At 37.5% G+C, this 25,250-nt stretch overlaps 1 protein-coding gene across 1 annotated transcript; it reads left to right on the forward strand.

Annotated features, from left to right (window-relative positions):
• Positions 1–923: 923 nt before the first annotated feature.
• Positions 924–22,933, forward strand: gad3 (glutamate decarboxylase 3). Its single transcript, XM_028472582.1, has 16 exons — positions 924–1,104; positions 5,309–5,413; positions 5,546–5,652; positions 7,835–7,970; positions 9,658–9,748; positions 10,377–10,489; positions 10,919–11,034; positions 12,425–12,504; positions 15,063–15,117; positions 15,247–15,363; positions 16,550–16,614; positions 17,780–17,858; positions 17,992–18,141; positions 18,494–18,601; positions 19,915–20,004; positions 21,228–22,933. The coding sequence occupies exons 1-16, from the start codon at positions 1,083–1,085 to the stop codon at positions 21,399–21,401; spliced, it is 1,608 nt and encodes a 535-aa protein (XP_028328383.1). The 5' UTR covers positions 924–1,082; the 3' UTR covers positions 21,402–22,933.
• Positions 22,934–25,250: the final 2,317 nt, after the last annotated feature.

Here is a 25,250-nt window from a genome sequence, read left to right on the forward strand (position 1 = left end):
TGTTGGTGGGCCGCAGACCTCCTAGTGCAGGGATCTGCAACCTTTTCTCTCAAAGGAGCCATTTTGCCTCATCTCACCTGGATTAAAGTCCTCCTGGAGCCGGAAAAAATGAAGACAATACAGTGAATGAAATTCTATACAGTTAAAATGACATAGACTAATGTTTGATTTCATGATTTGATTTATATTGATCATGTAAATGGCAACTTAAAAACAGATTAAAATAAAATGAAATAAATTAACATCAAGAAATAACAACTAAACAGTATCTTGCATCTTCAAATTCTTACACATCTCAGTTTACATGAACACAATGTCATATAAAGAAGATTATTTTTAGTTCATGTATTTAAAGGGCCACAAAAAGTAACTTGAAGTTTGATAACACATGATCATGTGATCAACACATGCTAATTTCTCATTTCTTGCCACACATAAAACATGCATATTTAACCTGCACATTGGTGGTTAAATAAATCTGTTCCCACACAATTAAAATCTCTATTTTCTTCCAGAATATTGTTTTTGTTGGTTTAGTTATTTACCAGGGATTTAAAACTTAAGGTTATCCACAGGTGCAGGAAAGTTGATGGTCTGTAGATGTTGCAGGAAGTGAAGTAGGAAGGTGCTGAATCATTGCACAATGTGATTTATTTTTAGGTTAACAAATTGTTATATCTTGATTTTATTTGTCATTAATCAATAATAGCCTCTGTAGGAAAATAACAACTCTTTATTTCAATAGGTTTTTTTTTTTTTTTTAAAGCTATAGGGAGCCATTGCAAAAGAGTCAAAGAGCCACATGAGGCTCCAGAGCCGCAGGTTGCAGACCCCTGTCCTAGTGAATACACACACAGCTGCTGTGCAGTGAGTGTGCTGACAGACCACACCTCCTTTACCTGTCACTCTGCAAACAGCTCGCCTATTAAACACACTCACGGCATATTTCTGAGCTGACATAATGCTTGTTTTACCTTCTTTTCCTATTCAGTCTGTGTGTGTTTGCATGTGTGTGAGATTCTTTCATCTGTACAGAAGAGTTGGACTGAAACTAAAACCTGGACCTCTGGGTTTAGAATAACATGGATTTCCTTAAGCTGCCAGGTAAGAACCATTAAGGACAATATATAATCATAATAGCTATATTTTTTTTACTATCAGCTGTATTAATCATGTGAAATCAATGTTTTTATAAAATGTTTTCCTCCATTTTTAAGTTCAGTGTTAGCACTAAAACAGATACAAAAAAAACAAAAACAAAACATGATCTACTATTATCTCTAAATTAGGCTAAAATGAAGCATGGTTAATCTTTAAAATGCAATTTATTTGCCTTTTTTCTAGGGGTGGGGGGAAAAAATTGATTCACATAAGAATCGCGATTCTAATCATCCTCAATTCTGAATCAATTCATAAACTTCAAAAAAAAAAAAAAAATTATTAAAAAAAAAATATTTATATATATAGTTTTTTAAAAAAAAATTATTGATTTATTTTTTAAATTGTAAGTCAAACAATGCAAGTAGAAACACAAAACAAAGACAACAACAAAAAACAGGCAAAGTACAGGATGAAAGCCACTGACTCTCTCAGAAGACCCCCTTCATTGGTGGAGGAACCATGACACAACTTTCCTTCTACTAGCCAAATGAGCTAAACACTACCTATGTATCCCTGGTACTAGTGTTACAGCAGAAAGAGTATTTAATCTCCACCGCTGGAGATATTATGACAGCACAGAGAAGCAATCTCAGTCCAGAACACGTAGATCAGCTGCTTTTTCTGATGGACAGTAATCCCACATGGACAATTATGGACAGTGTAATCCTACACACCAAGCCCTACATGTGTCCACCCTTGTTATGTGATTTGTTGAGAAATCACACAAAATAGCAGTTAACGTTTGCAGTGTAATTTGTACAATTTCATTTTTGAAATATAAAGAAAACACCAGTTTCATTGTTGTGTATTTTGAAATAAGCACTTTTTATGAGAGAAAAAAGCAGCCAGCCTAAGCTTTTATGTAGGCAATTTTATTTATAAACAGAAGCTATATTTTTTGTATACACTGTATTCTTGTAGTCACTGAGAATTGAGACTTACTAATTTTTTCTTTTTATTTTTTTTTTTTTTTTTTTTTTAATAATCACACAAAACACCAATGTGTGTTATTTGTGTAGAGTTTAAAATGCAGCCAGTCTAAGCTTTTATGTAGGCAATTTTATTTATGCAAGTTATTTCTTGTACAGTAAGTAATGTTTAGCATTAATAAATGCTACCTTTTGTCTTAAGTTTGCCTTTGTGTGATTACATCAGTGGAATCAGTTTATTTAAAATTCTCTTATGCAAACTCTATTGTTTTGCTGCCATAATTTGCCTTAACACACTATGCATTGTATCAATTTTTGAATCGAGAATTGTTTGAAATGAGAATCGATTTTGAACCGAATCGCGAACCTCAGAATCGGAATCGAATCGAATCATGTGACATCCAAAGATTCACATCCCTACTTTTTTCTTTCCCAAAAACGAAGTGTTATGTTGTTATTCCCATTATCGTCTATCGTATTGTTTGTATCGTAACCTCAATGTATCGTCCCTTCTCTAGTAAAATACCTACATAAACTAACGCTTTATGACTCCAGTTTGCATAATTTTCTGGGGAGATTTCTCAACATGATCGGTACCTGTCAATTATTCACATCATATATCAACATTGAGTAACTTTGGAAAGCAATGGTTATGTATGTACACATGTATAAAAAAAATATGATTTTTTATTGACTTAAACAACGTAGAACTTGTGCATCCCACATAGTATTGTGTTCAAGGTTTGTCAGGAATTCTGGGAATATTTCTGAATGGACACGAAACTTATTTTCTTCCTCAGCTTTTTTTTATATGAATAATGTGGCGGTGGTTGCATAACGGTTAAAGAATCGGGCTTGTAATCAGAGGGTCAGTAGTTTAAATCCAGCCTGGGCCATCACTGTAGGGTGATGAGCAAGTATCTTGCAGTAATCCTGACTAATTGTGTTGTATGTCACTTTGGATAAAAGCGTCGGCAAAATAGCATTGTAATTTAAACAGTTTTTTTTTTTTTTTTATTTGATCGATTTTACATATTTGAACAACAAACATCTCATTCAGAAGACGATGGAACTCAGAAAATACATCACAAACACAGGTCTAAACTACACTGTGGAAAAAATCAAGTTAGCTTTACTTAAATAACATGCAAACTTATCGACGTGACTTAGATCAATTAGATTTAATGAACTTATAAGTTATGTTTAATTAGATCAGTGAGATTTGATTATGTTAATCAAATCTAATGGATTTAAGTAAACAAAAATTTGTAACAAAACAGATCACACTTATATCATCAGACATACTCACCAACTATCTCAACCAGACAGATAGGTGGCTCACTGGCCACCAGTACAATATTAATGGGAAATAGGCACGTAAAATTAAAAAAAGCACCACAACTAGATACGGTCCCAGTATAATATTTTAAGGAAAGTTATATAGAAAATTAAAAACTATTGTTAAAAATATTAATATAGAGGTTGAGGAATAATATTATAATGCAATTAAATGCTAAAAAAAAAAGTAACATAACAAAACATTTATTATATTATTTATGGTTATGTAAAAATAATAATAATGATAAAACTATCATGTTATTTATTATTCTATAGAGAATACAATAACTTATTCAGCAGAAACTGAAATAATTTCTGAACACAGGTTGAATCTTACTGAAATGTTGTAAAACTGTGATTAATAAACTAAGTTTATAACATTTGTCTCCTCCGTGTTGCCTAAAATCAGATTAAATGAAAAAAGCGTGAGTCTGGTGTAGTGTCACACTTCATTGATTTAAAAGGACACATTTTACCTTCAGGGTTTGTTTGAACAGTTATAATTCAGCTTTTATTGTTCAGCTCTGTGTGTGTGTGTGTGTGTGTGTGTGTGTGTGTGTGTGTGTGTGTGTGTGTGTGTGTGTGTGTGTGTGTGTGTGTGTGTGTGTGTGTGTGTGTGTGTGTGTGTGTGTGTGTGTGTGTGTGTGCGTGCGTGCGTGTGCGTGCGTGCGCGTGGACTCCATGATGATCAAAGTGAACTCATAGCAGCTCATCTAGACTAATGGAACTCTATGTATTTGAATAATATGCAAACATGTGTAACATTGATTCCTGACCACTGATGTCTTTCATATGACCTTGATAGCACTGACAATAATAATCCAGGACAACTTCATACAGTAAAGCAAAGGTTCCTGTTTTACTGGTTTTCAATCAATAGTCAAAAACAAATGAACACCATTATTGTTGCACTTAACGATACTATGCTTGAATTGGCTTTGTTATTATTATATTATTTACTTACCGACTTGCTGATCTGTTATTGTTTTAAGGTTTAAAAATGGATGGATGGAAATTCATTCAAGTCCGGGTGTGCCGTGGGATTTTGTGACAACCATACATAATTTATTGTACTATACAACTACACAAAAATTATGATTTTTTAATTTACTACTTTGTATGCACTCATTTCATAAATAGAGAGGCCTAACTCTATACCTATTTTTTTTCTTCTAATAGTTTGTTAATAATATTTCACGAGTAATATAGTTGTCTTTGTCGCATTAGTAAATAATTATGCACATTTACAGATACTGTACATGATACAAGTGATAACACGTGTTATAAAGGCTATTTTGCACAGTAGGTGTGGCTTCAGATTTTTACTTGACCTTTGGTGTACCTTGGGCACAAGAAGTTTGGGAACCACTGTCAGTGCTAAGCACTTCACCTCACAGCAAGAAGCTCCTGGGTTCCAGCTCTGGGGTAGACACTTGGGTCCTTTCTATGTGGAGTTTGCATGTGAGTGGTTGTCTGTCGGTGTGTTGCCCTGTGATGGACTGGTTCCCTGTCCAGGGTGCACCCCCGCCTAGCGCAGAGTGTGAGCCGGACATAGGCACCGGCAAACCCCCGCAACCCTGAAAAAGCGGGTCTGAAAATGGATGGATGGATGACTTGTTTATATCACCAAAAATCTAATTTTAGGTTATATGCTTTTACAGTTTTATTAATTTTTTAAACTGTTTTTTACTTATAGCTCTTGTTTATGGTAATGTGTTGATCATTGCAACTATAACACGCAATGGTCCAACTTTTTAATGAAAATTATACGTTTTGTATTATTTTTTTCATTATGTTTCGTTTTTTAATGCATTTTTCAAAAGTTTTTAATTTAATAATCCTTATCAATAATATTTGTGGTGGTTGTGCTTTATTTACAGACAGGATCATCGCTGAGCCTGAGGTGAGGGACAGACAGAAGGACTCATCAGCTGTCAGAGAGCGGAAACAGAGACCTGCAGACTTTGGAAAGATCTACAGCACAGGTGATCATCAGGGGTTAGTTAGAGTGGACGAGGACAGACAGAAAACGTGTGTGTGTCTGTGTGTGTGTGTGTGTGTGTGTGTGTGTGTGTGTGTGTGTGTGTGTGTGTGTGTGTGTGTGTGTGTGTGTGTAGACCTGCTACCTGCTGATGGAGCTGAAGACCTGACCAGAGGGTTTCTGCAGGAGATTCTCAACATCTTACTGGGTTTTATCTGCAAGTCCAACCAGAGAAACTCCAAGGTATAGAACTTTCACATAACACCATGAATTGCTTCTCCTGCATTTTGACTGAAATACACAAACACACATCTTTATTCTGTCATGTAAAGATTTCAACAATTGAACAGAGAACTTTGCAAACCACTTGCTGGAAGCATTTGTTGTTCCGTAAGCGCAATTTACCTAAGTGTATTACTTCAACTGGTTATCATTATAAATGGTTACTTGTCAAACATTTATCTGCTCAGAACAAAGACTTAAAGGAGTCTTTAAATATTGGCAGTGGCTATCCGCACGTAGAAGTATCAATAAATCGACATTCTACCCGTACATAGCGCCCCTCATTGGCCAGTTTAGGTCACGTGTAAGTATTTGTACTTCTGTTTGCTAGTAATACGTAGATTCTTTAAGTACGGTACGAACATGCTATGTAGTTATTAATTGTTGTGATATTCATACGTAGCGCCCCTCATTGGCCAGTACTTTTGTTTACTATTAATACGTAGATTCCTAAACTACGTTACGGACTAACTAACCTTAACCCTAAACTATGTTACGTACTAACTAACCCTAAACTACGTTAGAGACAATCAAACCCTAACCCTAAACTACGTTACGTACTAACTAACCCTAACCCTAAACTACATTACGCACTAACTAACCCTAACACTAACCCTAAACTACATTACGCACTAACTAACCCTAACACTAACCCTAAACTACGTTACGGACTAACAAACCCTAACCGTAAACTACGTTACGGACTAACAAACCCTAACACTAACCCTAAACTACATTACGCACTAACAAACCCTAACACTAACCCTAAACTACGTTACGGACTAAATAACCCTAACACTAACCCTAAACTACGTTACGGACTAACAAACCCTAACCCTAAACTACGTTACGAACTAACTAACACTAACACTAACCCTAAACTACATTACGCACTAACAAACCCTAACACTAACCCTAAACTACGTTACGGACTAACTAACCCTAACACTAACCCTAAACTACGTTACGGACTAACAAACCCTAACCCTAAACTACGTTACGAACTAACTAACCCTAACCCTATACTACGTTACGGACTAACTAACCCCAACCCTATACTACGTTACGGACTAACTAACCCCAACCCTATACTACGTTACGGACTAACTAACCCCAACCCTATACTACGTTACGGACTAACTAACCCTAACCCTATACTACGTTACGGACTAACTAACCCTAACCCTATACTACGTTACGGACTAACTAACCCTAACCCTATACTACGTTATGGACTACCTAACCCTAACCCTAACACTAACCTTCTGAAGTGGATTTGAATTTCTTGCCACCATGAATTCGTACTTGTATTGCTTGTTCAGCAATTTTTTGTTCGTACAAAATGGTCACATGACTTCCGGTAATGTCATCGGCCACGTACAAATAGCACAGGGGGTTGTCCATACGTCTACGTACGGCTAGTCACTTCGTTAAATATTTGTCTTAAAATGACACTATAAGTTAGGTCGGTTGAAATGTGTTACTCAATGCATCAGAAACCTGTCACAACAGCATGATTACCAGTCAAACCGTAGACCACATTTCAGTGTTTATTCTTTGATTTATTTAAAATATACAGCAGAAGGAAGATGGCACCCATTGGAATTGTTTCAGAATGTTTCAGTGATTTTGGTAACTTTGTGCTTCAGATAGTATGTGTAAACAGTGCATGCACATACACGCAGTATACATTTTTACATTTCTTTGATGTATTAATAAATATAAGCAATCAACTTCAGTAACTGGAGCTTTCCTATATGGTTTCCCAAATGTTTCATCTTGAGTCAGTGTTACAGGTCTGCTGACCAGGAAATGGTTTTGTCGATATGAGCACACGCACACCACTGTTAGTTTTAGGTAACATTTCAACCCGCTCGCCCACCCATATACAAGGTATCTGCACAGACTAGACTGTACAAAATGTCTACATTCAGTGAGAATCCGCTATAATAGCTGCTCCGAGCTGGAGAGGATCTCTTTAAGTGCAGTCGATGCCCTGCAGACTGTTGTACTGACCAGTGTGGCTTGCACAGAGATTCATATTTTTTTTTTACTAAAGATACTTTAGATTGCTTGAATTTAAATTGAGATGCTTGATAACAGTAAAAAACTATTTTGAAGGAAAATACTGTGTTTGTCTAAGGTGCTGGACTTCCATCATCCTCACCAACTCAAAGATGGTCTGGAGGGTTTCAGTTTGGACCTCCCAGAACATGCAGAGACCCTGGAGCAGATCCTGGTGGACTGCAGAGACACACTGAAGTACGGAGTGAGCACAGGTCAGACCTATGATCACCTGCAGAAAGATTTAAGTCAAGTATGAAGCTAGTGTTTCTCATGGGGCTTCATGTCCTTAAAAAACAAAATTCCCCTTAAAGGGATCCTCCACTGTTTTTACAAATGTGACCTAAAGCCTTTGAAATGTCCTTATTAGAAGATCTATGCCTAACAATATGCATTATTTTGCACCAAATTCATTTTATTAACTTTTAAAACTGGGACTACTTTACCCTGTGTGCCTCCATGTTGAAAAGACATCATTGGTGATGTGATTAGCCCCTTTAGTCTGTTGAGTTCTATGGGAGTTTAAGCATTCAAAATAATTTAGCAGCTTTTTCAGTCAAAATAACAACTTGCGCTGCTTTGAGTTGCTCTAAAAATCAGTAAAAGTTAAAACATTTGATGTAGACCTTGAGTTTTTACAGTATGAATACTGAAAAATAACAGTAAAGTACAGGCATCTCTGTTATTTTACAGATATTTTTTTTACAGCAAGGGGTAAAGATCATTTGTTGTATTCTCTGTAGCCTTTTATGCCAATTGCATCCTGAGGCTCGCACCCCGTCACTGAGGCGAGACCCCCGCTATAGAGGTCCTGTGGACTATAACCCCAAGAAGGAAGGAGGGCTTTCTATGCCAACACAGGGTTCCACAGGCTCATTTTGATGCCCCTTGGATGTAAGGCACTCCCTGACTGAAAGACCACCAAGGACATGCTCACAGCCTCTATTTATACCTCTGCTAAGGAGAAGCTGTTACCTAAACTTCAAAGGCACTTACTTCAAAGTTGATTGGTTGCTGATGAAAGCCTGTGACATTCAGGAGAGTTTGTTCTCCTCACCAGAGGCATAAATAGAGGCTGTGAGCACGACCCCGGGGCTCTCTCTTTCTCTCTCGCTCAGAGGAAGCCTCCACCAGGCTATGTCAGAGTAACCTGACAAGAGCCAGATTGATGTGTAGCCCTCCCCCTAACTCGAGTTCTCCACATCGATCTGAGTCCGTGTCAGGCAAATCCTTTCGGAACCAGGGAGGGACATGAACAGAATGCTTGAAGATGATTGGGCAAAATGCCTGTCCACCATGATTTCTTTTAACCAATCACATGGCAGAGACACTGCTATGGCTACAACAACAAGGCTCCGCTGGTGAAAACATACGTCTTTACCGTTCAAAAATGCACAAAGCGCCTGTAGCTGTTGCTGTTGGAAATGCTGGATTCTTCTAAAACTGAGTTTGTAGCAGCTTTCACACATTCATCCTCTTGCATCAACATTTTTCTATTTTGATTCGGCGCTATGCTAATAGCGGTAGCCCAGCTAGTTCCTCTCCCCGCAACTGCGCATGCGCCAGTTTTACTTCAACGCTTCTGCCTTCGTCTTTCCCGGATATCCCTCCCTAAACCACAACACTGCCTCATGATCGGTTCGAACCGGCTTGGTTTGCTCACGGAAGTTACAGTAAGGGCTGGAGCAGCACAAGATGGATTCTGGTGTTTGTGAGCACCAGGAGAATCCATTTTGCAGTCAAGGTTAATGTCAGAGCAATCCTGGTACAAAATTCTCACTTGCATTTTCTCTGAATGCATTATGAATGTCAACAAATTGTGTTTTTGATTAGTCTAACTATATTAAAGTTATGTCAGACACAAAATCTTACTTGACGTATTTCTAAATGGTTCTCTTCCAGGACATCCTCGTTTCTTCAACCAGCTCTCTTCAGGTCTGGATGTGATCGGCGTGGCAGGAGAGTGGTTAACGTCCACAGCAAACACCAACATGTAAGAGCCCAACATACCCGTTCATAGGCAAATGTTGCTCACTAGACGAGAGTCAGGGCTGAGGGTCGAAGGTTGGATGAAGGAAGGAAAAGCAAAAGAGGAAAGTTTAGGAAAGATTGGACAACCAAAGAAGAGTATGGAGAAAGTTTATGGCTGTTACTTCTAATATTTAAATAAACAGATCAGTCAGCTAATAGCACATGCTTTGTACGCTGACTTTTCTTTTGTTTTTTTAGTAGAAGCTTTATGCGTTGGCAATCGTGTAATGGGTAACTGGAGTTTCGGAGCGCTCCTCCATGACGCTATGCTGCTCAGTGATACCTGTTTGTTGTTGTGACGGTGCACGCCCATTCACTTTGATTGACAGTGCCTCGCTCCAGGAAGTTGACTGGACAAAGTCAGCCCTTTATTGCATTTGTATAGGGGTCTATAGGAGGAAGGCGGGACTTATATACACTAATGTATATGAATGACCACTGGCCCATAATAAAAGACTAGTTAGGTATTTTTTCGCATTTCAAAAGAATCATACAAAAACATAGATTTCTCAGAAACTCTGGATATCAACTTTAAGTAGTAGAAGAAGGCAATCAAGGAATAAGGCACACCTGTGTTGTCTCATCTTTAGGTTTACCTACGAAGTGTCTCCTGTTTTCATTTTGATGGAGGAAGTTTTACTGAAGAAGATGCAGAGTATTGTGGGATGGTCTGAGGACGAGGGCGATGGGATCTTCTGTCCGGGTAGGAAATGCATCAGAATTCATGAAATTACAAAGCATGTGGTTCATCCTGTGGTTAGAAGAACTTAATTAATGTACTTATCGTGTCACAAAAGTGATATAATTAAACTAATTTAATTCATAAAATGAGTCCCGAATCTTTGATTTTCTGTCCAGGTTTAAAAGTGTAGTCAATAACATTTTACAGGAAATAAATATGGTCCAAATTAATTATTGGAAACAAATTGTCCTGGCCAATCAAAGAGCTGGGATTTTGCTTTCTTTATGCCTTATTTTTAACTTCATGACAGGTGCTGCATTTGAGTAACCTGTAGCTCTTTAAGTGACATGATTTCCTGTCAATTTGAATCTTTGAGGAGTTTGATTTATCCGTGTTTTTTGAGGGCTGAAAGCAGTTAATTGAAAGCCCTAATTCCGTGTTTTCTTGAAGGAGGAACCATATCCAACCTGTACAGCATCCTCGTTGCAAGATACCGTGTCTGCCCCGAGGTAAAGACCAAAGGAATGGGAGCTTTGCCTCCGCTCGCTCTATTTACGTCAGAGCACGTAAGAACACCACACACTCCTGACAAATGAATGTACACGAGTAATAATAAATGTCAATAAATCTGTGTGTATCATTGTAAACCAGGTATAAGGTGTTTTTGAATGAATGATTTTGTTTATTAGAATTATATAAAACGACATTGATGTAGTACAAATTACTAGTATTAGTGCAGTGCTGGTACGAAGTATGTCCTGCTATAGAAATGTGGGAGGTTAAGTGGCTTTTTCATGGATGGTTTACATTGGAGCTTTATTTCCTCTTTTATTCAGAATAAAAGTTAAATCCTCTTGAAACTGACCTTGTAAACATTTAATTCCTAATGCAAATTAGACACACACACACACACACACACACGGCTGTGTACGTTATAGTAGTAGTGCCCTATGGGGGGTGGATCGCTTCTAATTTCATGCGCACCAGTCTATCGCACGCGTACCTGCCTGCCTAACTTTCACTATTACCTAATTTACGTAGTTCGGTGTAGTGGCAAGTGTGGCGTGAGTGAAGCTATGGCGATCAGGTGACCTTCACTATGTAGCACCGTCTGCGTGACATGTAAACACTAAAATTGTTAGGTGTCCAGGCGTGCAGGTCTGTAAATGTGTTGAGTGTTGTATCCTGTCCAGTCACATCACCGATCTGACTCAGAGCGCAACACTACAGTCACCACCACTCTATGGACGGGTGTAATGACACATACTGTAACCGGACTAAATGGTGGTCCGTTATACACACACACTTACAGTACAGTACTAATATTTTTTTCCAAGTGTTTACATGTCACGTAGACAGTGATCGATAGTGAGGGTCACCTGACTGCTATAGCTTCACTCACGTCACACCTGCGTCTACGTGTGACTGATATATTAATGCTTGTTAGGTGCACTACAGGTGTGGCGTATGTGTGCATACACTTTAATGTGTATGCACATTAAAGCGTCTGCAGACGTGTTAACACGTTAATGCGTTAACACACATGGCTGTGTACGTGTACGTGCGGCTCAGACGCCCCCACTCATGTCCCATCTGGTCTAAGCCGCGTTGATTCGGCATTGATTTAAAAATAATCACCAAATAAGTCCAAAATAATGGATGCACACCCTGGGCCTATGCGCAAGCTGTTAAAAAAGTTTCAGGTCAATCAGAAACTGCGTCAGGGAGATATGCGCCACACGCACGAACACACACAGACGTTCCTTGCATTTATAGATAGACAGGCACCCATTAAATGAACGAGAACATTTATTTTGTGTTTCACCCTCCGAAACTGACCCTCCACCTGTTTCTATGTCTTTTCACCTGTTGAGCAGACAGAGCAGCTGTTCTTTTCATCCCAATAAAAAAAAGGCCGCATCAAAGGCTGTTTTTCCTCCTTTTCTTCTCTTTCAGAGTCACTATTCAGTGAAGAAGTCTGCGGCTGTGCTGGGTTTAGGCAGTGAGAGTGTGATGGTGGTGACTTGTGATGAAAGGTGAGCCGATCACACCACAAAGGACATGTTTGCGCACCTGTTAGCTTGAAATGCAGCCCAGGCTAAAGGCTTGTTTGTGTCTCACGTTGAATTATGTAACATGTTTCGGTTTAACGTGAGAAAATATTTCAAAAAGGAGTTGTGTGGGGCACTGTATGGAGAAGCCATGTATTTCACCTATTTTTTCAGTTTTGCCTTATAAATACTTAAGCACCTCAGGATAACAAAACCAAAGTCTAAAAGAGGGAAGTGTCAAGAGAAAGCCTAATGAAACTGATGGTCAGCTGACCCCCTATAGGTCCGGGATATAGGGGATCAGCAAGTCAACTAGTCTGAATCAATCGTGGTAGAGGGATTGTCTTCTGATCGAGAGGTTGGGGGGTTCGATCCCAGTCCATACCTGTCTATGTGTCGAAGTGCAAGACACTAAACCCTAAGTAGCGCGTGAATAGTGTGTGAATGTGAGTGTGAATGGGTGAATGAGTTGATATGTAAAGTGCTTTAGGACTACTTCAGTGTAGGAATAAAGCGCTATATAAATTAAGTTAATTTACCATTTAACCAAATACAGGAAAATACAAGCTCGGAGTATGGTTGCCGATTTTTGCACATTGAGCAGAAATGTACGAAAATACTGTGGAATTGCCTGGAATTATTGCTAGTGCAGTGCCCGTAGTAAGTATGCATTGCTATAGAAAAGTGGGAGGTTAAGTAGCTTTTTCATGGATGACCAAATGATGTTGTGTTTGAAGGTAGGACGTCAGGGACATTTAGGTTTGTTGTGAAATGTGAGAGTGATAACTATTGTGTTTTCATTTATTTAAATGAACACATTGGGAAAAAGCAGCGCACCGGCATGAGGTTATGACTAGAGAAACACTTTGAGACGCACTTAAGGCAAGGCAACGCAAGGCAAGGCAAGGCAAGGCAAGGCAAGGCAAGGCAAGGCAAGGCAAGGCAAGGCAAATTTATTTATATAGCGCATTTCATACTCAAGGCAACTCAATGTGCTTTACATGATAAAACATTCAATTGTTTAAAATCAATAAGAACATTTAAAATCATCAGTAAAATCAATAAGAACATTTAAAATCATCAGTAAAATCAATTAAAATAATCAGTAAAATCATCATTACATCAACAACATGACAAAAAATCTCTCTCTCAATCATATGCAGTAGAGAAAAAAAGTGCCATTAACTTTGATTTAAAAATGTTCACATTAGATGCTGACTTCAGCTCCGCTGGCAGTTTGTTCCACTTCTTTGCAGCATAACAACTAAAAGCAGCATCACCATGTTTACTGTGAACTCTGGGCTCCACTATCTGATCTGTGTCCATAGATCTGAGAGACCTGCTGGGTTCATACCTGACTAACATGTCACTGATGTATTCTGGACCAAACCCATTCACAGATTTATACACCAGCAGCAGAACTTTAAAGTCTATTCTGAGGCTGACTGGGAGCCAGTGTAAAGACTTTAAAACTGGAGTAATGTGCTCTGAAACACTTTTAGACGCACACACACACACACACACACACACACACACACACACACACACACACACACACACACACACACACACACACACACACACACACACACACACACACACACACGTTTCACCCAAAGCGAGCAACCCAGCCAATTGTGCCACAGCCACCTGGTAATTAAGGTGATCAAAGCCAGCAAAGGCTCATCAGTCCTACTCCACAGTGATGATGTCATCAATCCCAGCACTCCAGTGATTGGCTCTGGTGTGCACGTGACTGTGCTGGCACGGTGGACAATTTTTTGAAATAATTTATGAACGGTATCGTTGCAGTCCTAACAAATCTGACGTTGCACACCTTTGAACCAAGCAGCAGCCATGTTGAAAGTCTCAGGTCAATCTGAGCCTGATACGCAGAGATATTTGAGGAACAGACACACAGACAGACAGAGCTCCCTTACTTTATAGATAGATTATTATTATTATTATTATTATTATTATTATTATTATTATTATTATTATTATTATTATTATTATTATTGTTGTTATCCTACCTCGTCTGCATACATATTTAGTGTAATCTTTTTGACAATAAGATGACAATAATTAGTATTTCGCTGCCACAGTTTCATTTTTTTCCATGTTATGTCTGGGGCCTCCTACATTGGTGTATTGATTAAGGGAAAGGTTTTATACAGTATGGCATGATGGACAATCTTAATAAATTTGTGGATATATGACAACCGTTTATGTTTCACCTTAGTAGATATAACACTGAGTTCATAGTGCCATCTAAAAAAAACCTTATAGAACTGTTTTGTTTGTTGTTTCAATTTTGACTCTTTTCGTTGTCTTTTTCTGTAGCTTATCTCATACAAACTTTTAATCAAAATATCAATTTGAAAAAAGAGCTGTGGGTGGTTGTTTTCAACCGCCTCCCATTCCATCATATCTCATCTCATCTCCTTGTATTTTATGTTATCTTTATTACATTTTCTTTTTGATAGCGTATTGAATCAGCACTCTATGTCCATCTAATCATACTTTTTATCTTCATTGTTAAGGGGGAAGATGATTCCTGCTGAGTTGGAGTCGTCAATCCTAGCAGCCAAATCAAAAGTGAGTTCAAACACAGACTTTTGATCGTGGAGATCTTTTAATCTGATGAACCTGTCCTTCACCCTCTGATTGTCTCTGACATGTGCTGCATGTTCCCGTTTCTCTGATTAAATCCGGTCGTCTCTGCAGGGATTGCTTCCTTTCTACGTGAACGCCACAGCCGGCACCACCGTGTACGGGGCCTTTGACCCTCTCGCCGCCATTGCAGACATCTGCCACACACATCGGCTGTGGATGCACGTGGACGTAAGGCCAGAGCAGCCAAAACATTTTGACCACCTGATCTATGTCATGCATTACAGAGCAATTTAACAATTTTTTTTTTTTAGTTCGGCAGCACTTTAAAACTAAATAACGCGAGCGGAGACAAACATTACGATAAATCTCCATCTAGAAATTAATTTATATGGTAAAATAAAAATGACTAATCATCGGAGGTGTACAGTACTCACGTTACTGTAATTTAGTTGCTTTTACTTGTACTTTTTTGAGTATATTTCTAAATCAGTCATTTTACTTGTACTTAAGTACAGTTTAAAAGAAGTTAAGTAATTCATTACATTTCCACACCCAACAGTTACTGAGTCAATTATTATTTTTTTTGTTTTGAAATAATCAACAAACTGAAACTAAAAAAAATGAAATAACCAGACAACAATCAAATGCATCACATTGAATGCTGGTTATTTTCTCTGTTTTAGAGTTCATAAATGTAGCTATACTTGGAGCCTGATTTTTTTTTATTTTATTTTGAAATGAATTCATTGGTGTTATAATTGTACATTTTGACAAACCTTTTATTTTATACAGATGCCTTTGTGGAAAATAAATCAAGTTCCAACTGATTTGGTTTTTTCTTTTTAAATTTTTACACGAGATATTTACTGTATGCAAGGGAACCGTGGCAAGGTTTATTACCAAAAATAAACATGGGGGGGTGAAAGTAACTAATAACTTTTACTTTGAGTACTATTAAATTCAGATACTTTTTACTTGTACTTGAGTATGACTTACTTGTATTTGTACGTGAGTACAATTTCAATCACTTCTACTTGAGTAGGATATATCAGAACTCTTTACACCTCTGATAATCATATTATTTTAAAAGGAGCATGCAGTAAATATTAGGCATTGTTGATGTCATTGGTGTATTCAATCAATAGTGGATTATATACCCAAGGATTCCCAGATTAGGATTTAATGGCATAACCAGAGGTTGTTTAAGGTCATTTCTGAGCCCCCTTAGGGCTGTCTCAGTGACTCAATGTGAAAGCATCATTAATTTAAAGATCATTACGTTCATCTACAGTGGACAAACCCACATAGGAAACAAACACTTGTCCTAGCGCTTTGTGTGACATGAAGCACCTTGTGTGTATGTTATTTTCTGGGAGTTGGGTGTGAACGCATTGTGTTGGCTATCTTCCTGCAGGCAGCCTGGGGTGGAGGCCTTTTGATGTCAGACAGACACAGGAGGAAACTACAAGGCATCGAGCGGTACGTGTGTCAACAGGTCTCATTCAAAGCAGCTCCACTGTTGGAAGCATTCAAACGGACTGTCTGTGTGGGAAACTGGAGGGAATGTTTTTGTCCTATATACTATACCTGGCCAGCTATGGGAAACGTTATGCAATGCACCTTGAGGTGGTTTTGAAGGCAATATGTACTGTACATGCACTGGCAGTTCTGCTTACTTCTACAAGTCGGAGACAGGTATTTGGCACTCGTGTTTTCTTTTTCCAAATCTCTTTATTATGATATCATTCATGTGTTTTAAGCTTCCTAGAAAAACCAACAAACTTTTCCATTTTACAACAACTTATGTATATATTTGTGGTAAGTGGGTTGTGAATTCCTATAAGTAAGTCACCTGGCTTGCACGCCGGAGGTCCCCGGTTCTAATCCCCGCTGGGGAAAATGAGCAATATACCGTCTGCCAGTGTGGGTCCTTGGGCCAGACCCTTCACGCTACTGCCTACCTCATACAATGATGATATTTATATATATATATATAATTATTGTAAACCTTTGGGCCATCAGTGAGAGCGATGGAGCCTGTAGCTCTTCTTCTCAGTCGGCATATTCTATAATTTGCAGACTATTAATAATAGAGACAATAATTTTAATTTGATGGGCTCTTTTTGGCTCTCAGGGTCCCCCTACATCAAGACTTACACAACATAGTTACATAAAATATGCAGAAAAATAATATTCAAATCAACCAAGCAACACAGAAAGCAAATTTGTCTAAAAGGAGATAAATAATATATTGATATTTATCATTATTATTATTATTGTTGCTGGGTTGTTTCTTTGTTTTTTGTTTTGCTGACTTGTTTCGTTGTTCTTTGTTTTCTTTTTTTTTTGTTTCGCGCCCCGACTACCAAGTCACATTCCTTGTACTGTCCTAAAAACTGTACTTGGCCATGAAAACATTTGTGATTCTGATTCTAGAAAATGAAAATACCGCACAGCACCAGATAAAGGATTTTTCTGAAAAGTATTTTTTATGCTAATGAGAGTTATTAAAAAAAAAAAGGATGCACCTCACAGTGAGAACAATCTCAGTGTGTTTTAAACCTAAATGTTTTTTTTTTTTTCAAATGATCTCAGTTTGTGTTAAATTCTATGAAACTGACATTGTGCCTGCTGATGATTCCAGAGCCTGTTCTGTGACCTGGAATCCACACAAAATGATGTGCGTTCCTCTGCAGTGCTCCGTCATCCTGGTTAAGAAACCGGTGAGAAATCCTCTCCTCCCTCTGCAGAAAGCTGGTTTTAGTCCCTCAGGTTTCCAATGTGTGAACCTTATCACAGGATCAAATCTAACATCTACACGTTGAAGTGTGAACCTCTGCTGTTGGCTTTCCTCAGGGTCTCCTACAGGAGTGTAACAAACTGGGAGCAGAATATCTTTTCCAGACGGACAAACCGTACGACGTGAACTACGACACTGGAGATAAAAGCATCCAGTGCGGACGTCACGTCGACGTCTTCAAGCTGTGGCTCATGTGGAAGGCAAAGGTACTATTGGCCTCTGACTGTGACCTTTATTCATCATTACTGCCACATTAATGACAAAAGACATGAGTCATATGAGGTTAACGGACATGTTTCAGATATAAGACTCATTACTGATATTCAGGCTCAAGCTACTTCTTTTCTTATTTTTCTTAAATAATGACTTGTCTGACAATACATAATACATGACAAAGGGTTTCTGTTTGTGTTTTTGGCATTTTTGTCTGTTTTTGTTGAGGTTTGGCATATCTTTTGGTCATTTTCTGTATTTCTGTCATCAATTTGTATGTTTGAGTCATATTTTGCAGTATCGTGGTTCAGAGTCGACGTGTTTGTGTATCCGTGTCTCGCTCAGGGCTCCGACGGTTTTGGATCTCAGGTCAACAAATGTCTGGAGAATGCAGAATATCTGTACGACCAGCTGAAGAGGAACAGTGATTTCCAGTTGGTCTTCAAACACAAAGTGAGACTCTTTGTTTGCCGTCTCTACACTGTTTACAGCATAGTTCACAAAAATACATGCAGTTCCTAAAGGGGACCTGTATGTATAGACCATAAAATGAGTTTAATCTATTACCAATAAATAAAACATGCGACCATTTCGACCATTTGAAGTACTTTAAGATATTAAAGCTTAAAATACAATTGGGAGCAGCCATGTTCATCCCTTTGTAAAGCCAAGTACCGATTCCGGTGTAGTCTTTACATTCTTTCTTTAGGTTTTAAATAGTTTTTCTACACACTTTATTTACAATTGTTTCATTAATTACTAATAATAACACAAGGATGTGTGTTGAAGTTACTTTGGACGTGTATGAATTTGTGATTGTGAGCTCTGTTGTGCATCGTAGCTGCCACAGCCGGTTGCACTATTAAATATGAGACACAACGGTAATTGCACTGCACAAAATGAGTGATTTGACAATACCAATAATAATTCTCTCTCTCAGCAGTAACAATCATCTTCAAACTCGTAAAGCTGTTTGATAAAAAGCTTCCACACTCTCAACATTTTGTGAAAGTTGACTGGAAAGTCCTAAATGACTCCAAACTAAAGCAAAAATACACATATTTACTAACAAAAGACTAAATACACAAGCAATCCCCCCAAAAATGACAAGTAGAATTCACAAAATGACTAAAAGTACACAAAAAAAAGAAACAAAATTATACAAAAAAGCACATGTACCATCTGTAATAGTAGGAAATGCAAAGAATCACCTTCAAGTTTCCATATAGAATGAAGGCATTTTGAAGGAAAATGAAACGACCGCTGCACAGACCGTCAGAAAAAAACAACGAGATATTCTACTAATACAGTATATGATTTCTGTTTAAACATATAAACATGAACCAAATTATCCATAAAGGCACATTAATATGCAGCTGATGAAAAATGTCTTCTTCTCATCTTCCAAACGGCCTCATCTTGATGCCGTCTTTTTCGGTGACGGATGGTGAGGAGAGGCTATCTGTTATGTGGACAACTTATGGTTTCAAATCGTCTTATCGGACTGATGAAATAATTCATAAATATGCCATTATCTAGTAATATACGTTATTGGACTGATAATTATTGTGTATTTGCACTTCACATTCTTGGTGCTAATGTACATGTTGTAAGGATCATCCTTAACACAAACATGAAGATATTTTGGATATGTTTTCAAATGAATGGTTAAAAACGCAAACAAGGATTCTGCAGAATATATGACTGATTGTGTGTGTGTGTGTGTGTGTGTGCGTGTGTGTGCGTTTTTAATGTATCTCACACAGCCGGAGCACAGTAACGTGTGTTTCTGGTACATTCCTCCCAGCCTGAGAGCTCTGCAGCCCGGGCCAGACAGAGACCGACGCCTCCATGAGGTGAAAAACACACACACACACACACACACACCAATTAGAATACAATTGAATCATTACTATTATTGTAATTATTATAATGTTCCAAATTAAAGTAACTAGTACATGCCCACTGGAAGTATGTATTCATATAGTGGGAGGAGCTTAAGTAGAGTTGTCAATTATGGCCAAATGAGTATGTGTTTGAAGGTTGGACGTACAAAGAGGTTCATACTATGTAGTGTTATAACAGGGTTTATTTGCGGGTGTAAAGTAAAATAGCATGTGCGATTTGCCTGGTTTAATTCTATGGGACATGTACACGATAAATGTGTTTTTTTTTTTTAAAACTCATTTATGCATTTTTTTTGTTTGGTGTATTTTTCTGTAATATATGTTTTTTTGAGTCATGTGTATTTTTGTATCTTTCTGTTGTCTTTCTGTGCATTTTTTGTATAATTATTGTTTTTTGTTGCCATTGTAGTGTGATCCTGGAGTCATTTTGTGTAATTTTGTATCTTTTTTGGTGTAGTTTTGTGCATTTCTGTTGTCATTTTGTGTATTTTTTTTAACATAAATATTTCGTTTTGTGTATTTTGAGTCATTTTCATATTTTATTGTTTGGTGTATTTTCCTGTAATATATGTTTTTTGGAGTCATTTTGTGTTTTGTTTTTTTAGCCTTTTTGTATATTTTTGTGAATTTTTGTTGTTTTGTGTACTTTTTGTAATTTTTATTATAAATACTTTATGTGTGGTGAGGGCGTGTTTTGAGATCTGAGCTCTGGCCGCACACGTGACTCTAGCTCGCCACTGTGATTGGCTCTGGAACTCACCGGAGCGAAGCTGTGCAGTGGAACAGATATAGATGGTGCGTTAACGCCCCCTCACACTGAGATCAAAATCTGAAATAGGTTTAATTTCTGGATGAACATGAATGTGCCGTCCGGGCGAAATAATGAATAATAAATAATGTATTTGGAAGCCGTTGACAAAGTTTCAGGACGAACAGATCTTGCATCGGGGAGATGTTCGCTCCTCAAACACACGTCAACCTTTCTTGCATTATAGTATAGATTATATTCCTTCAAAATGAAAGCACAATGCTTTTCCCTCTTTCACCTTTTTGTTAATGGTGAATTCATGTGACGCAGCTAAATTAGGATTGCGACCCTGGAGTTGAGAACCTGTATTTCCACAGTGCATGTGAGTTCCTCTCACATTACCCTGTTGTTTATTTGTGAACAGGTCGCACCTCAGATCAAAGGCAGGATGATGGAGAAAGGCTCCGTTCTGATTGGTTACCAGCCGTTTGGAGACAAGGTGAATTTTTTCCGCTGCGTGTTTTCCAATCCTGCCACTCAGCCAGAGGACATTGACTTCCTGCTGAATGAGATCATCACGCTGGGCGCTGACCTATGACACGTTTGTTCCAGGGTAGTGTAGATATTGTCATGTGTTTGTGGTTCAGGATGGAATTTTATTGCTGTCGTTTTTAGAAATCAAAGCTAATTCTCACTTTAGATCAACAGCTTCAAACTCCTTTCAGGTCACATTAACCTCACTTTAACAATATTACCTATAAATAATGACAAATCCATATTTCCCTCCTTTTTCAATAACAATAGGTTAAAGGACTCAAAATGTTCCTATTTATTGACTTTTTTTTTTCTTCTTCAAAATGTATCATATTTTCTGTAGTAAACTAAGTGCTCTGAGTGTTTTACAGTTTCCATATTAACAACAGGTATTTGTTACTGACTATTGATGAGTTTTACTTAAGGATTAAATCAAGTTGCACATCAAAGTACACTAACTAAAGTTGGGGCTGATAGAGAACAAGGTTAGAAACCAACATTAAACCTGCTCAAAACCAGTATGAAATTATATAAAACTACTATCATACCTGGCCAACCAACAACTAACTACCCAGAAACCAAGGAGAACTCAAGAGCGCACACATTCGCAAGCCCCAAATATCCTCCATGCCAGATATACTCACAGTTATCTGGATGATGGATCAATGATCCCGATCCTGGTACATTATCATTTACACTTTAAAGGCTCAAAGTCACCAGCAGGAGATGCTGTAGAACATAGGAAATCAGTAATTATTTAAAACTGATCCAGAATCAGTGTATTGATCCTGATCCCCTTTAAAATGTAATCACTTCTTATCCCATTTTGGGTGTTTTCTGAAAATTTCATCAAAATTTGTCCATTTGTTTTTTAATTAGACTTTTCCCAGACAAACAAATGAATTCCTACAAAAACATACCCTTCTTGGCAGAGGTACTGTAAATAAAATGTGATCTGTTAGGGAACAAGGCGACGCTATACATACATGGTAGTTCATGAGCAATATATATATTTGCAGTGAATCAAACTCTTTTGCACTAAAACTCACTGTAAACAAACTAAGCACATATAGATTTCCCTTCACCTCTGTGAATAAATAAGTTGATTACTCTTGGTGTGAGAACATGGTGTCTAATTGCATGTGCTAAGGTTCAATAAATATAACATATTTGGCTGTATATATAACCAGCTTAGGATCATTTAGAGGAGACTTATGCTATGGTACTAAATACTTACATGGACAATTATAATACATGGCACATAATGTGGTCCAGGTCTGGACAGTTGGTTATGAGGAGGAACTGTGGATTGCACCAGCACCATGAAAGTTGCTTATCAAATGAAGACCAGCCAGCAGAAGATACACCTGTGGACTGAAGCCCACACACTGACTGTTAGTGATCTCACTATACAAGTATAAGGACAGAGTCAAAGTTGTTGGGGGTCCTTGAATACCAGCAATAAAAATCACTTGAGAAACTCTATACTAGTCATTTACATACTTATACACTTATTTAACGTTTATTCTTTCTTTTGTCTTTGTTAAACGTTATTTTATTTGTGATACTTTAAGTGGCTGTAACAAAAGCAATTTCCCCCTGGGATTAATAAAGGAATTCTGATTCTGACAGTCGACGTCCATTTTTTCTCCAGGTTGATATTTGGGGTGATGAGGGGACGTTGGAGTTCACTTAAAAAATGATCAAATACAAAACTTCGGGTGCATCAAAGGTGTTTTGCTGCCACCCGTTTAGGTCGGTTTTTAAAGCTAAATCGAACATACCTTTTTAAGAAGGCTTTTAATTGTTAATGTTTTTAAATGTGTGTTTACTTGTAGCACTCTGCGATTCCTTGAATAAAAAGTGCGTTACAAATAATAAAAAAAAATAAAAATGTATTACCTTTAATCAATCAGTGCGACTCCCAGTGGACACAGAAGGATTTGCAATGCAGGTTTTTTTTAATAATTGCCCATCAATTGTTAATTTTTATTTATTTATTTATTTTTTAACACCCACCTATTTGTTCGACTTCATGACTAGAAACGTTTCTTTATTAAACACAACAAAACATCAGATTAAACAGCTGGGAGGCGTGCGTTTTTTCAAATCAGCAAATGACAGTGAAAATAAAAGTTTAAACTAAAAAGTTAAATTATCCTCTCAAATGGTTTACAGATTTTGACAGCTCAGGTGGTCTGTCAGCGTGTTTGTTGATTTGATGGATTTCTCTGAAGAACCTTGTATTTCATATCACTCTCAATTCATCCTTTTTATAACGCCAGATGACCTTGGAACTAATAAATACTCTGAAAACACTGTTTCAGTCTGATTTTATTAGCAATATCACATGAACAGAGCAACCTGCAGCCAGAGATGAGATCATCTTTAGAAATAGAAACTAAATTAATACATTTAAAAACACCTGCGATTACGAGTCAAACCTCACATTTAGAGGCATTTTTAAAGCTGAATTTGGCAAAAATGTCTTACGTTTTAGTAAGAAGATTCAAAGCAGGTTTTCTTTTTTAATAGCTTTTATCCCATTTCAATACATTTGATCTGTAGACATTAGTTTAGCGCTGAGATTCTTTCCAAAACAATCTGATACATCAAAGTGAAAATTCCATAACTCCCACAGGTGGGCTCCAAGAAAGAGTGCTCACAGCCTCTGTTTATATTTGCTAAGGAGGGGCTTTGATGTGTTCAAAGCTAACCTATACTCACATTAAAAGGGAACATAACCTTATCTGTTGCTATGGCAAAGTCAGATTTTAACCCTTCACAGAGATTTGTTGGGATAATTATGACAATTAGAAACCATTTACTGATTGATTAACAAAATGTTTATTGGAATATATTTATTAAGAGTTCATCACATTTAAACACATTGTATTAGGGCTTTAAATAGCTTCTTTAAAAAGTTTCATTGTCTGCTTCTTCCGTTGGCACCTGAAGAGAAAAAAGTAATTTGAGCAATTTATGATAATTCACATGTTAATAATGAATAAAGACAGGCTACAGTACATCACCTCATCTTACCCAAACTGTGCTCAAGTTTTTCAGATTTCACTTCTATTTAAAAATCTATTGAATGTTAAAAAACAAAAATCTATTTAAAAAACATGTGAAATTCAGTGGTGGTGGTGGTTGGGGGGGGGGGGGGGGGGGTATAGAGTTGTTCATCTGCCATAGAAGTTGAAAAGGATCAGTTATCGCATCGTTAATAAAAACATTGGTAAATGCTCACATTGGTTACTTTGATTTCGGTTCCGATTGTGTTCCTTTTTCGATTTCCTCCCATATCTCGGCAGAGCTCCTTGAATGCGGCACTGGGATGGGATGACCATCTGACCTGAGAGAAATCATAGCATCAGCGCCAACATTTGAGGTAGTAATCTATGGGGTCATACGTGAAGAACGTCAACAAAATGAAAATCTACAAAACCCAAACTGAAAAAAGATCATTTAGGAATGAAACCATTAAAAAAAGAATCCAGCCACCAACTTGTTCAAAAGTTAAACAATTTTTACCAATGGAATTATGCTACCCCCTCACTCTGTCAATGGCAGGCTCCAAACTAACTTTTATCCAAAATTTTCTTAAGCCATCAAACAATAGAAAGTAATACTGCCTCATGCAAAATGTCAACAATTTCTACAAACAGTTATTGGCTTTTCAAAGAGGCATTTGTGTGCTGCATGGCATAGACTCCAAACGTAGATCTTGTGTAAACCCTTTGCTGAGTTGCTAGATCAAGTATGATAACTCACACAGCCTTTAACATAAAGTCAAGGGAACCTGCCAGGAGACAAAAGTCTGTTACTTTTGCCTATCCACACATTGATAACAATATATATATTCTTTTAAAACAACTTTTAAATCCTTTTTGCCCAACATAAAAAATGATAC

The sequence above is a fragment of the Gouania willdenowi genome, chromosome 17, assembly GCF_900634775.1.
Source record: "Gouania willdenowi chromosome 17, fGouWil2.1, whole genome shotgun sequence".
Classification (NCBI taxonomy): Eukaryota; Metazoa; Chordata; class Actinopteri; order Blenniiformes; family Gobiesocidae; genus Gouania; species Gouania willdenowi.

Excerpts from the sequence above, each read along its gene's own strand:
- gad3 (XM_028472582.1), top strand. The coding sequence starts at position 1,083 with ATGGATTTCCTTAAGCTGCCAG. Across the intron at positions 15,118-15,246 it reads TCCTAGCAGCCAAATCAAAA|GGATTGCTTCCTTTCTACGT; the intron begins GTGAGTTCAAAC and ends TCGTCTCTGCAG. Across the intron at positions 15,364-16,549 it reads GGCTGTGGATGCACGTGGAC|GCAGCCTGGGGTGGAGGCCT; the intron begins GTAAGGCCAGAG and ends ATCTTCCTGCAG.